Here is a 14,350-nt window from a genome sequence, read left to right as displayed (position 1 = left end):
GTTTTTTCACAGCAGCTGATGTAAATGATAGAGGAAACTGCCAAAATGTGCAGAGTCATCATGCAGAATGTCAGTTTTTTTTCTGCGTGCGAACAACACAGTAAGTGTGCACTAGCACATTGATTAACAAGAGTTCTCAGTATTTCTGCGCAGAAAACGCGCACGAAAACAGTCAAGTGTGTTCCCTGCCTAAGGTGTTAAAGATTTATTGAACGCTTTATCGATAAGCATTAGATAAATATTTAACACCTCAGTGAATTCAAAATTATATTTTACCCATGAGGTAAATTATCAAACGTTTGATAAAGCTTAGTGGATTGAAGCCTATGGAAGGTATAGGAAAAACGCAAAATGCTCACAAAATCGCTTTATCCGGCGATTATCTGGCGATTGCGTTTACGCGTTTATAAATAAATACATTGTATTTATTCTTTTCCATGACCGTCAGCGATTTCGATTTTAGATGGGAACAAAGCCTTAGAGCTTGTAAGAAAAAGTTAACTATTTTGTGAAATCCCTGTCCAAACAGGTCAGGGCATTTCAACATGCCTGTGATGGGCAAAGGTCCAGGTCACAGACAATGTGGCGGAGGATTAAGACCGTCAAAACTTAATTCAATGGCCTCAATTTACGGAGCTTTATCAAACACTTTATCAAACGTTTGATAATTTACCTCATGGCTAAAATCTAATTTTGAATTCACTTAGGTGTTATAGATTTATTGAACGTTTTATCGGTAAAACATTCAATAAATATATAACACCTTAGTGAATTCAAAATTAGATTTTAGCCATGAGGTAAATTATCAAACGTTTGATAAAGTGTTTGATAAAGCTCCGTGAATTGAGGCCAATGTCTTTGTTGACTTTTAGCTTTTAGCTTGACTTGGTTTCCTCTGAACATTGATGGCCCGTTGCTGATCCAGTAGAGCACTCCCAGGGGTGGGGAGGAAGGGGGTGTATAGGTGTGTTGTAAAAACTTTTTTTTTTGGAACTGCTGATTATGGGAAGGGTTAACTCTGGCAGTTGTGAGGATGTTGCCAAGATTAGTAAAAGATTATGGTTGGCATTGTATTATACAACATATCAGCGTGCCTACACCCCATGCCAGGCACTGGGCCAGAGACCTCAGGAAAACCGGTTAGTGTGTTGGATACACAGAAACGTCTAAAGAGTAGCGAGGCAACACTATTCCTTTTCTTTGTTAAAGAGGCATTATAAGAAAATACTAAGGGGGGGGGGGGGGGGGAGAGTTGGGAAATAAATCAATCAATACATTGAAAAATGAGAAGTTTAAAAATAGAAGATAGATCAAGAAATTATTTCGCTATGTAATTTATTCATGTTGTTTGATCCACCTTGAGCCTGCATGTCATCATATTTACTGTTGGCAGACAAGAAAAAAAGGACAGCACTTTTCCTTATCTATAAACACACCCACTAACAATATGATAGGCTAAAAGATTTTTTTAGATAGATATATATAATATATAGACAGAAAGGGAGATACTGCTTGCTTTGCAGTTAGAAACAGCTGTTATTTCCCACAATGCAAAGAAGTACAGAGCCATGGTCATGACATCACACTGTGGGATCTATTTGAGAAAAGATAAAGCTTTCTCATGGGTAAGGGGGTATCGGCTACTGATAGAGATGAAGTGCAATCCTGGGTAGCGATGGCAGAACACGGTCGGCGGCGAATGGTCGCTGCTCACCCATTTATGAGTAACACAAACAACACGGGCCGTTCGACTTCCTTATTCTTTTCTATGGAGCCATTTTTTGACCCTTCACCCTGAAGTCACATGGGAGAGGATGGCCAATCAGAGAGTGTCACCATCCTATACCAACAGGTATCAGTTTACCTAATGCTGGATCCAAACCATACAATTTTTTAGCCCAATTTACCCACCCAATCGGTGATTTCCAGCATGTCCGATCTAAGGATCAATCGATTTTATGAGCGATTTCCATAGAAACGTATGGAAATCGGTCATAAAATCGCTCATAGAAATCGATCGATCCTCAGGTCGGACATGCTGGAAATAATCGATTGGGCAGGTAAATCGGCCGAAAAATTGTATGGTGTGAATCCAGCATTAGGTTAACGATCACTGTGGACACTCTGAGGAGCGAGGAACCTCTGGACTTCTGGGTGTGCGGGGTTGACCTGTGGCCAGAGCTGTCGCAATTTGCCACGGAGCTTTTGGCTGGCCCCGCCTCAAGTGTCCTATCAGAAAGGACATTCAGTGCAGCAGGAGGATGGTGACAGACAAGCAAAGTCACCTAGCGCACAGCAATGTCGATTGACATTCATAAAAACGAATGAGTCATGGATATCCGAGTTACATCACAGATGTGTAATACGATCATTACGCATTATTACCCAGGCACATGCCAGTTACTCCAGGCCTCAAGTCCACACTGGCCACAGGCACAGCTATCCTGCACCTCCACCAACATGGCACCCAGTATCCCATTTGGTCCTACTTTAATTGGCTTTACCCAAATAAAAAATTCATATTATTATCCTGGTGCAACCCAGTTACTCCAGGCCTCTGTCTCATCATACCTCCCAACTTTTTCAGATGAGAAAGAGGGACACTTAAGCCACGCCCCCGTCACACCCCTTATCACGCCCCTGGCACATCCCTAGTCACGCATACCATAAAGATTTCATAATAAAAATATATTGTTTTATAATACAAACCACACTGGTCCTTTCTATCCTGGTTAATTTCCGGTCATATTAACATTTGAGAATTAGTAATATATCAATTTAAAAGATGGGAATAAAGTTTAGAGTCAATCAAACATTTTTCAGTAGAGAAATATAAATATTTACCTAGAAAGAGGGACAAAGTCCTGAAAGAAGGACAGATAAGGAGGAAAGAGGGACAGGGCTCCAAAAGAGGGACAGTTGGGAGCTATGGTCTCATACAGAGGCTGAAATTTACATATTTTCTTTGGCAGGAAAAAGCCAAATGTTTGTGGACTCTGTCTCATACAGAGGCTGAAATTAAAATATATATTTGGCAGGTAATTGCCTAATGTTTCAGGCCTCACATACTGTGGCTACAATCAGGGCCGGTTTAAGCAACAATGGGGCCCCAGGGCAAAATAAACCAGGGGGGCCCCCCCAACATATACCCCGGAACAAAAATCAGCATTAGGGGACCTTTTTTGCAGCTGGTATAACAGGGTGTGAAGTCCCAATCGGTCGGAGCTCCACATTCTGGCTATCCCAGCCTGCATGGGGGACAAGGGGTTAAAAAGTTTCAAGAGGGGGGACCCCACATAATTTAAAAAAAAAAATTCCCACACTCTAAACATAAAAAAAAAAATTGGGAAAATAGGAAAAAATGCCAGAGATCTTCATACAGCCATATTGCGGCTGTATAGCGATCCCTGGCCAAAGCGCTGCGGCTGCGTATGGACCCCCTGGAAACCCCGTCAGGAAATTTATTGCGCTTTCGTTTGATGCATGTAAAATTACACTACCGTTAGGTTTGCTACCGTATTTAAAAGTATACTTTTTTCCTTCGAAACTTTAAAATCTATTTTCTCAAAAACTATAAGGTCTTTTTGAAAAATTGTTTTTTCCTCTTATTCCTAATAATCTCCTTAACATATCCTGCAAATTTAGGGTTTCTAGCATTTAAGGTGGATTTGCTATTAACCATTAAAGTCGGCAGGTTTTTAAATGTGTATTTTTTTTCCTTTGAAACTTTAAAATCGATTTTCTCAAAAACTATAAGGCCGATTTGAAAATTTTTTTTTCCTCTTGTAGCCCCTGGGGGCCCCTACAAGCTCTGGGGCCCTGGGGCAGCTGCCTACTTTGCCTTAATGGTAGCGCCGGCCCTGGCTACAATTTAAAATGTTTAGGCAGATCTCAGACACTGGCTGCACATAACGATTTATAGGCAGGCACACATGGGCCCATATGCAATCCATTTTTCTCCTAGGTAACTTAAATAAAATGCATTTGAAACCAACAGCAAGCAATAAAATACTCACGTTTTTACAGTCATTTTTCACCTACTTTTTGGTTCTTTTTCCACTGCAAAGTGCTAAAAAGTTGTTTTAAACTGTAGATGAAAAATTATCTCCTAGGGGAAAACTCAGGAGAAAAGTGAATTGCATATGGGCCCTTGTGTCCGTTCTAAAGAAATTGGTTTGAAAAATCTTGAAACTATTTATTTTGTCAATTATGCATGAAAAAAAAGCCGTTGATCCCCCGCCGCCGTGCCACTGTCCCGGTTTCTGTGCATGATGAGCACTTTTTAAAAGAAATCGTGGCTGCAGAGATGCTCTGAAGGTTTTTGATGTTTGCCTGCCATTAGGCTGGTTTCACACCAGGACGTTGCGTTTAGGGGACGTTAAGGTCGCATAACGTGCCCCTAACGCAACGCCTGGCGGTGTTGGAGCAGGACGCTACCAAGAGCCACGTTACAAGCAGCTCTTGGTGCGCCTGCTCTGTCGGATACGCTGCGGAGACCACGTGAGCGGGGCTCTCCGCATCACGTGGTCCCGCCAGCCAATCAGCGGCCGCTCCAGGAAGTAAACACTGCAAGTGCAGTGAATAATAAGTAGCCATGTGCCTGGCTACGTAGCGGACTCTCCCCGCCTCCTCTCCGCCCATAAAATAAAAAAAAATTCACATATACTGAGCATGTGCAAACAGTCTAGAATGCACAGTATGCTGCACTTCAAAAGAACGTGCAGCGTTACTGTGTAACGCAACGTGGGCACTGTGAACAGCCCATTGATTTTTCATTGCTGTGCGGTGGGCTGTGTTACAGGCTGCACTAACGTGCGCCTGTAACGTCCCACTGTGAAAGCAGCCTTAAAGTCAATGGGGGCTTGCATTTTGCAGTAATGGGGGCTTACCGCAAATTTCCGGTTCAGAAATTTTCATGGTAGGTTAAAGTTCCTCTTTAAATCCTATTTTTTTTTCTTTTTTTGTATTGCAATCTGTTGAATTAAATTTTTCAGGTTTGCAATTTTCCATTTCGAGGTCTGATCAAATAGAGAAGGATTTAGCTGCAGAACTGTAAAGTGATGCAATTTTACCAACTTCTACTGACGGGCCTTTAGCGAATAAAAACAAAAAAGGTCCCCACTGATATCAACAGTCTTTCATACGACGAGAGTTGAACCGGTTCTTGCAGGAATCTTCATTATAAAGATATAGACATGCGCGAGACGTGACATCATTGGTCATTTCTGCCCTAATCATTCTGTAAATTAACATTAATAAAAAAAATGACAATTCCAGTGCAATTTTTAGCCAGATATATTTTCCAAAATGGGCATAAAGTTCACATTCACTTCTTTGCAGTGATGACAGTGCTGTGTTTGGAGTAAAAGTTGCTCCCTGGGGAGCCTCTTAAGGCCCGTACACACGCTAGACAGGCTGGAATGACGGGTCCGTCAGACCCTCCCGCTGGGCGGGTGTTCCAGATACCGTGCGGCGTGTACAGTCTGTCAGGCAGACTGATGAGGCTGTTTCTGAGCGATCCGCCCGGCGGATCATTCAGAAACAGCCTTATCAGTCTGCAGACAGACTGTACACACGCCAGACTGTCGCTGGAACGCCCACCCAGCGGGAGGGTCTGACGGACCCGTCATTCCAGCCTGTCTAGCGTGTACGGGCCTTAAGAGGCTCCCCAGGGCCCCCAACACCTTAATCTCTAGTTATCTGGCTTGCAGTCACTGCCATGTATCCCCTTTTCTTATTTCTCTTTGCTTCATACACAATAGGGGAACGATAGCTGAGTGAGTTGTGCGCCCCTTTGGGGTGCACTTTGGTGTCTCAGCCTTGGGTGTTGGAGGACCTTGTCTCATCTCTGAGTGTAATGTCCACTCAGATGGTCCGGCTGTAGCTCGGGGCAAATGCATTACAGCCATACACTACAAGGAGAACGCATCTGCCTGTACAGGATTATTGTGGACTGCACAGAAGTGCGGCCTACTTACCGCAATGGATCTCACGGATCCGGCGCAGGCTTACAATTGTGAACAGCTCTTCTTTATAAAATAAATGTTCACTGTCAGTTTCACGATAAGTGGGGAATGGACAAAAAAATGTCAGCTCAAGTGAAAACACAGCCTCAGCTGGGTCCACACATAAAAGGTCTCCAGTCCTCTCCTGTCGGTTTTTGGCAGTTGGCATCAGTTTTGTATTTTTCTATGGCTGTGTTCGCAGATATATCTGTGCATGTCCGGTCCATATGTGTCCTGTCAGTTTTGCATTACATTTGTATGTGTTTATATGGCTTGCGTCACACATAAAGTCCTTATTCACACCTTAAAACGCAAATTTTTTGAAAAAGCACTTTTCTAATCGCTTTTGCAGAGCGGTTTTCGAGATTCGCTCCCTGACGCAAGTCAAGATATGAACTCTTTGACCCGGAAAAGAATAAATACAATGTATTTATTCTAAAAAACGCGAATGCAATCGCTGCACAAAGTGGTTTTGTGAGCGTTTAGCGCTCTCTTCCTATACCTTCCATGATAGCAAAACACCCCAAAAATGGTCCAGGCACCGCTTTGCTGACCGCACAGCGCACGAACCGCGCTGATATGAACCTTCTCATAGAGATTCATTGCGCAAGCGTTTTGTGAGCGATTTTAAAAATTGCTTGAAAAAAGGCCGAAAATGCCCCTAGTGTGAACAAGTCCACAAGGAGTACTTTACCGGTCAAGTCAGTTTTATATCAGTGTTCTAAAGGTGTGATCACACATAAAAAGTGTGCATTTCCAATCCTGTCAAGTAAAACTGCCAGTAAACTGATGCAGCACTGGACTGGACCGGAAATGTGCAGATTTATGTGTAAACACAGCCCATTAATAAGTATTACTTACATTTTTATACCCAATTAGTTTTAACACTGTATAGAAACTCTTTTGCCATTCACCAGCAACTCTTAGGCCTGGACCCCACTAGGAATTGCTGCAGCGCTGTGTGCATCGATTCCTAGGGTGATTGCGCTCGCAATGTTATTCATTTTTATTTTATTTCATAAAACTTTATTATGCTTACCCGGCGTTCATCTTCCATCCGTAGCCTCGCCCCCTAAAGGAAGAGGTCAAAGGTACTTCTCTAGGACCAATCAGAGAAGCGCCTGTGATCTCTTCCTTTAGGGGGCGGAGCTAAGGATGGAAGAAGGAAATCAAGACACCAGGTAAGTATTTAAAGTTTTATTCAAAGCGCGATCGCTCGGCCCCCCCAAGGTGCAGCATAATCGATTTGATAAGCGATTTATGCAGCGCTTATATACTTTGCATTGAGTGCTAACGCGCTCAACATGCTGCATGTCATGTGATTGCGATTACCCCTAATCGCAATCGCGCTAATAGGTTCCAGTGTTCTCCCCAGAATTTTTTTCCAGCTGGGTGGCATAAAAAAGTAGCCAGGTGAGACGAGTCAAAAGAATGCAGGGCTGGTGCTTCTCTGCACAACTCTGCTTACAGAAGAGGAGGTGGAGAGGCGATGACAGCCGGGTGCTCAACAAAACTAGCCGGGTGGAGCACACGGCTAAAAGAGCCTGGAGAGAACACTGGGTTCCCCCTTACTCACTTACATTGGCAAAGCGTTTTTGGGAATTGCCGGTGATCGACGACAATCCCAAAACGCTGCCAAAAATGTCCTGGTGGGTTCCAGGCCTCATTCTGAGTTCTCACGTCTTTATAGCAGATTATGGGGTTGACGCACATTACTAATTAGCGTTCCCATTAGTAACGCTCCTTATCATAGCAACGCTGATGCTACTGGAGTACAGCGGATTGCGCTAATAGCGTAACTCACGGTAAACACTGCCAGAAGTAACAGTAATATTGCGATGCGCTGTCTGTGCTCAGCAATGTTACAGCAGTATTTGTGCATCAGGCCTAATGTAGCTGGTCCTACAGGAAGGCCATAGACAGGCTTCTTCTAGTGTATGCACATGAGGACAAGGCACAGGGTTGGAATAATGTTCAGGGTAATCCCTGCTTGCACTGATCTGGAGTTTTCTTTCTGTTACAGGTGCTGGGACTGCTGGTTTGGGCATTAATAGCCGGGAGTCACTATCACCCCATTCCTGCCTACGGCTGGGTGATGTTTGTAGCGGTCTTCTGCTGGCTCGTCACCATCATCCTATTCGTCTTCTTACTTCTCCAATTGTACAGAAAGATCCCTGTCGTTCCATGGGCGCTGGTGGTAAGCTGTAGTGTGTGCAGCTGGGCTGCTCAAGTGATGTCTTCCCCTGTGTGTTCTTACACAGTTATTTGCATACCTCAGAACTTTTTGAAATAAGAAAGAGGGACACTTAAGCCACACCCCTAGCCACGCCCCTGGCACACCCTAGCCATGCCCTGGAACACCCCTAGCCACACCCTTGGCACACCCCTAGCCATGCCCTGGAACACCCCTAGCCACACCCTTGGCACACCCCTAGCCACGCCCCTGGCACACCCCTAGCCATGCATACCACAAAGATATCACATAGCTCCCAACTGTCCCTCTTTTGGAGAGACAGTGCCTCTTTGGGAGCCCTGTCCCTCTGTCCCTCTTTCCTCATTTGTCCCTCTTTCAGGACTTTGTGCCTCTTTCTATGTAAATATATATATTTCTCTACTAAAAGATGTGTTTGATTGACTCTAGACTTTATCTCCATCTTGTAAATGGATCTATTACTAATTTTAAAATGTTAATATGAAAGAAAATGAACCAGGATAGAAAGGACCAGTGTGATTTGAATTATAAAACATATATTTCTTATGAAATCTTTATGGTATGCGTGACTAGGGGTGCGGCAGGGGCGTGATCAGGGGTGTGGCATGGGTGTGGCCAGGGGTGTGGCATGGGTGTGGCTTACGTGTCCCTCTTTCTCATCTCAAAAAGTTGGGAGGTATGGATAGCATAGGAAAAAATGTTGTTTTTATAATTCAGACCACACTGTTCCATTCTATCCTGGTTCATGTTTCTTCATATTAACATGAAAATAAAAATATATCAATTCAAAAGCTGGAAATAAAGTTTAGAGCCAATTAAACACATTTTTCAGCAGATAAAATACATATATTTATCTTTATATGTATTATATATAAATATTTAAATATTTAAAATTTTTTAGATCTGTACATCAGTCCTGAAAGAGGGACAAATGAGGCAGAAAGAGGGACAGGGTTCCCAAAGAGGGACTGTCCCTTCAAAAGTGGGACGGTTAGGAGCTCTGTTATTTGGGTTGAAAAAAGACATACATCCATCGAGTTCAACCAGAGAATAACAACAAAGTCCAGTCTAGGGTCGGTTAGCACACCAATTTGTAAATTCTGAAGTGTTTAAAGGCCCATACACACGTCGGATTTTTGCGAACGACCCGTCGTTTGAACGTTCCGTCGTTCGCACGTCAAATCCGGCGTGTGTACAGACTATCGTTCGGGTGAGAAGACTGGTTTTCGCAAAAATCCGACGTGTGTATGGGCCTTTATTCTTCACATCACAAGTCAACACACAGATTGACAATTGTTTCGTTGCCCTTCATCAGAAAGTGCAGATTATACGTATAGTCTGCACTCTGATGAAGGGGACCCTCCGTGCCACCGAAACAATTGTCAATCTGTGTGTTGACTTGTGACGTAAAGAATAAAACACTTCGGAATTTACAAATTGGTGTGCTAACCGACCCTGGACTTTGTTGTTATGAATTGGGTGTGGCTTGACACCCAGGTTATGCACCCATCTTTGACGTTGGGAAAGGTGTGCTACCACTTTGTGAGATGAGGGCTGAGGAGTGCGCATTCCAGGACGCCTGCAAGACGAGAGCGAGCGGCGTGTCTTGGGAAGACAGAGGAAAGCATTCACAGGGGAGAAGAAAGGAAATACTGCGGCTTTTTTTTCCATACTGGACGGTCGGGTCGGGAGCCACAACAGGGGCAGAAACAGGGAGAACGGAGGCACGCAGATTCTAACAAAGGTAGCGGTGAGTGAACACTGACCCCTCCCATTAGCACAACATTTTGTTTAAGCAGAGCAAGTTGAGCTCTGGTATCCTTTGACACCTGACGACCCTATCGATCCTGGTCTGGTCGTCTCTGAGCCTGCCTGGTCACGCCCCCTGTCGCCTAGCTGTGCCCTGCTCTCGGGGTTCTTGGCTATGTGGGACATACAACCACAGCCAGATAGATAGGGGCTGATTCAGGATCTGTTCCCACTACAGCGGAGAATGGAAATGTTTTCGTCAATTCTCCACTTATTGCTAAGCAGACAGTGACGGGCTCATATATTATAAATAGTTCACTGTTGTCACTCTCAATGGATCCGTGAGATCAGGTGTTATAAGCTGGCCACACGGCGCAGTCCATGATAATCCCGGATAGGCGGATGCATCTGCCCCGGGCTACGCAAATCGCTGCCGCTCGGACCCTGTATACAGAGAAGCATGAGGATCCCTATTGAACTGCAAAAGACCAATGGGAATCCTCCGCAAGTGAGAATTCTCATTAGTTCATGGTTAACCAATGAAAAAATTACTTGTTGCTACAGAGAATTGGCCTAATGCAGCCTATGGAGAGCCCATTGCTCCTGCTGGCCTCCAGGCTGATTTCAGAGAGGGAGCGAGCGGCAGCAGGACAGGTGTGCGGCACTGGCGGCTCCGTCTTCACATCTGGGGGGGGGGGGGGGGCACAAAGGGGGCACGATGGCTGGCTGATGGTGCACGTTTGGGTGATCAAGAATGATATTTATATGGCGAGCTTTAATCTTTACATCCATTTTACCAAATAAGTATACCTCCAATGTTAAAATCACTGCTGCTTCCACCAGTTACCATGCTTTAATCCTTACTTGTTAGCAAGCTGCTCCTGCGTGGACAGATCACAGATAAATCATTCCAGCCCCCAGCCTTTGTCTCACTACCACGAGCAAGGGGGGGGGGGGGGGAGAAGAGGCAGAAGGGAGAGAATCACAATGGGCCATATGCAATTCACTTTTTCACCTGAGTTTTCTCCTAGGTGATATTTTTAAACTGGTCAATAAAATGCATTTTAAGCCCCCAGAAGGCAAGAATATGCTCACAATAATTTTAGTAGTACTTTTTTGCCAACTTTTTTGAACTTTTTTTAGTTGAAAAGTACTGGAAAGTTATTTAAAATCAAAGATGAAAAATGATCTCCTGGGAGAAAACTCAGGTGAAAAAGACAATTGCATATGGGCCTATGTGTGTAATGCCTTATCTCAGTAGCTAAGCAATGCTGCAGACTAGAGCTTGCATTTCACAGTCAGTAAGTTTTGAATCAGGATTACAATACTGGAGCCTGGAAAAAGTTAACTATGTTACTGAACGGGGGGAGGGGCGGAACTCAGGGACGCACAGTGATTCTATGACACTGATAGGTGCAGGCTGGGAGGAGGAGACATGGCAGCACAGGACACTGATAGGAGCAGGCTGGAAGGAGGAGGTATGGCAGCACAGGACACTGATAGGTGCAGGCTGGAGGAAGGGGGCATGGCAGCACAGGACACTGATAGGTGCAGGCTGGAAGGAGGAGGCATGGCAGCACAGGACACTGATAGGAGCAGGCTGGAAGGAGGAGGCATGGCAGCACAGGACACGGATAGGTGCAGGTTGGAAGGAGGAGGCATGGACACTGATAGGTGCAGGCTGGAGGGAGGAGGCATGGTAGCACAGGACACTGATAGGTGCAGGCTGGAAGGAGGAGGCATGGCAGCACAGGACACTGATAGGTGCAGGCTGGGAGGAGGAGACATGGCAGCACAGGGCACTGATAGGTGCAGGCTGGTAGGAGGAGGTATGGCAGCACAGGACACTAATAGGTGCAGGCTGGGAGGAGGAGACATGGCAGCACAGGGCACTGATAGGTGCAGGATGGAAGGAGGAGGCATGGCAGCACAGGACACTGATAGGCGCAGGCTGGGAGGAGGAGACATGGCAGCACAGGGCACTGATAGGTGCAGGTTGGAAGGAGGAGGCATGGACACTGATAGGTGCAGGCTGGAGGGAGGAGGCATGGTAGCACAGGACACTGATAGGTGCAGTTTGGAAGGAGGAGGCATGGCAGCACAGGACACTGATAGGTGCAGGCTGGAGGGAGGAGGCATGGCAGCACAGGACACTGATAGGTGCAGGCTGGGAGGAGGAGACATGGCAGCACAGGGCACTGATAGGTGCAGGCTGGGAGGAGGAGACATGGCAGCACAGGGCACTGATAGGTGCAGGATGGAAGGAGGATGCATGGCAGCACATGACACTGATAGGTGCAGGATGGAAGGAGGATGCATGGCAGCACAGGACACTGATAGGTGCAGGCTGGAAGGAGGAGGTATGGCAGCACAGGGGCACTGATAGGTGCAGGCTGGAAGGAGGAGGCATGGCAGCACAGGACACTGATAGGTGCAGGCTGGGAGGAGGAGACATGGCAGCACAGGGCACTGATAGGTGCAGGCTGGGAGGAGGAGACATGGCAGCACAGGGCACTGATAGGTGCAGGATGGAAAGAGGATGCATGGCAGCACATGACACTGATAGGTGCAGGATGGAAGGAGGATGCATGGCAGCACAGGACACTGATAGGTGCAGGCTGGAAGGAGGAGATATGGCAGCACAGGGGCACTGATAGGTGCAGGCTGGAAGGAGGAGGCATGGCAGCACAGGACACTGATAGGTGCAGGTTGGGAGGAGGAGGCATGGCAGCACAGGACACCGATAGGTGCAGGCTGGGAGGAGGAGGTATGGCAGCACAGGACACTGATAGGTGCAGGCTGGAAGGAGGAGACATGGCAGTACAGGACACCGATAGGTGCAGGCTGGAAGGAGGAGGCATGGCAGCACAGGACACCAATAGGTGCAGGCTGGGAGGAGGAGACATGGCAGTACAGGACACTGATAGGAGCAGGCTGGGAGGAGGAGGAATGGCAGCAGAGGGACACTGATAGGTGCAGGCTGGAAGGAGGAGGCATGGCAGCACAGGGACACTGATAGGTGCAGGTTGGAAGGAGGAGGAATGGTAGCACAGGACACTGATAGGTGCAGGTTGGAAGGAGGAGGCATGGCAGCACAGGACTCCGATAGGTGCAGGCTGGAAGGAGGAGGCATGGCAGTACAGGACACTGATAGGTGCAGACTGGAAGGAGGAGGCATGGCAGCACAGGACACTGATAGGTGCAGGCTGGAAGGAGGAGGCATGGCAGCACAGAACACTGATAGGTGCAGGCTGGAAGGAGGAGGCATGGCAGCACAGGACACTGATAGGTGCAGGCTGGAAGGAGGAGGCATGGCAGCACAGGACACTGATAGGTGCAGGCTGGAAGGAGGAGGCATGGCAGCACAGGACACTGATAGGTGCAGGCTGGAAGGAGGAGACATGGCAGTACAGGACACCGATAGGTGCAGGCTGGAAGGAGGAGGCATGGCAGCACAGGACACCAATAGGTGCAGGCTGGGAGGAGGAGACATGGCAGTACAGGACACTGATAGGAGCAGGCTGGGAGGAGGAGGAATGGCAGCAGAGGGACACTGATAGGTGCAGGCTGGAAGGAGGAGGCATGGCAGCACAGGGACACTGATAGGTGCAGGTTGGAAGGAGGAGGAATGGTAGCACAGGACACTGATAGGTGCAGGTTGGAAGGAGGAGGCATGGCAGCACAGGACTCCGATAGGTGCAGGCTGGAAGGAGGAGGCATGGCAGTACAGGACACTGATAGGTGCAGGCTGGAAGGAGGAGGCATGGCAGCACAGGACACTGATAGGTGCAGGCTGGAAGGAGGAGGCATGGCAGCACAGAACACTGATAGGTGCAGGCTGGAAGGAGGAGGCATGGCAGCACAGGACACTGATAGGTGCAGGCTGGAAGGAGGAGGCATGGCAGCACAGGACACTGATAGGTGCAGGCTGGAAGGAGGAGGCATGGCAGCACAGGACACTGATAGGTGCAGGCTGGAAGGAGGAGGCATGGCAGCTCAGGACACTGATAGGTGCAGGCTGGAAGGAGGAGACATGGCAGCACAGGACACTGATAGGTGCAGGCTGGAAGGAGGAGGCATGGCAGCACAGGACACTGATAGGTGTAGGCTGGGAGGAGGAGGAATGGCAGAACAGGACACTGATAGGTGCAGGCTGAAAGGAGGAGGCATGGCAGCACAGGACACTGATAGGTGCAGGATGGAAGGAGGAGGCATGGCAGCACAGGACACTGATAAGTGCAGGCTGGAAGGAGGAGACATGGCAGCACAGGACACTGATAGGTGTAGGCTGGGAGGAGGAGGCATGACAGAACAGGACACTGATAGGTGCTGGGTGGAAGGAGGAGGCATGGAAGCACAGGGCACTGATAGGTGTAGGCTGGGA

At 47.2% G+C, this 14,350-nt stretch overlaps 1 protein-coding gene across 1 annotated transcript in view; it reads left to right on the top strand.

The window, feature by feature from the left end:
- The window catches only part of PLLP (plasmolipin), a 66,401-nt gene that overhangs the window by 23,830 nt on the left and 28,221 nt on the right, over positions 1-14,350 (top strand). The window contains exon 2 of the mRNA XM_068260079.1: positions 8,029-8,202. Coding sequence (XP_068116180.1) covers positions 8,029-8,202 — 174 coding nt within the window. The remainder of the gene's footprint in view (positions 1-8,028; positions 8,203-14,350) is intronic.

This window comes from Hyperolius riggenbachi, chromosome 11 (assembly GCF_040937935.1).
Source record: "Hyperolius riggenbachi isolate aHypRig1 chromosome 11, aHypRig1.pri, whole genome shotgun sequence".
NCBI lineage: Eukaryota > Metazoa > Chordata > Amphibia > Anura > Hyperoliidae > Hyperolius > Hyperolius riggenbachi.
The sequence above is the reverse complement of the archived record's forward strand: the minus strand, read 5'-3'. Positions and strand labels throughout refer to the sequence as shown.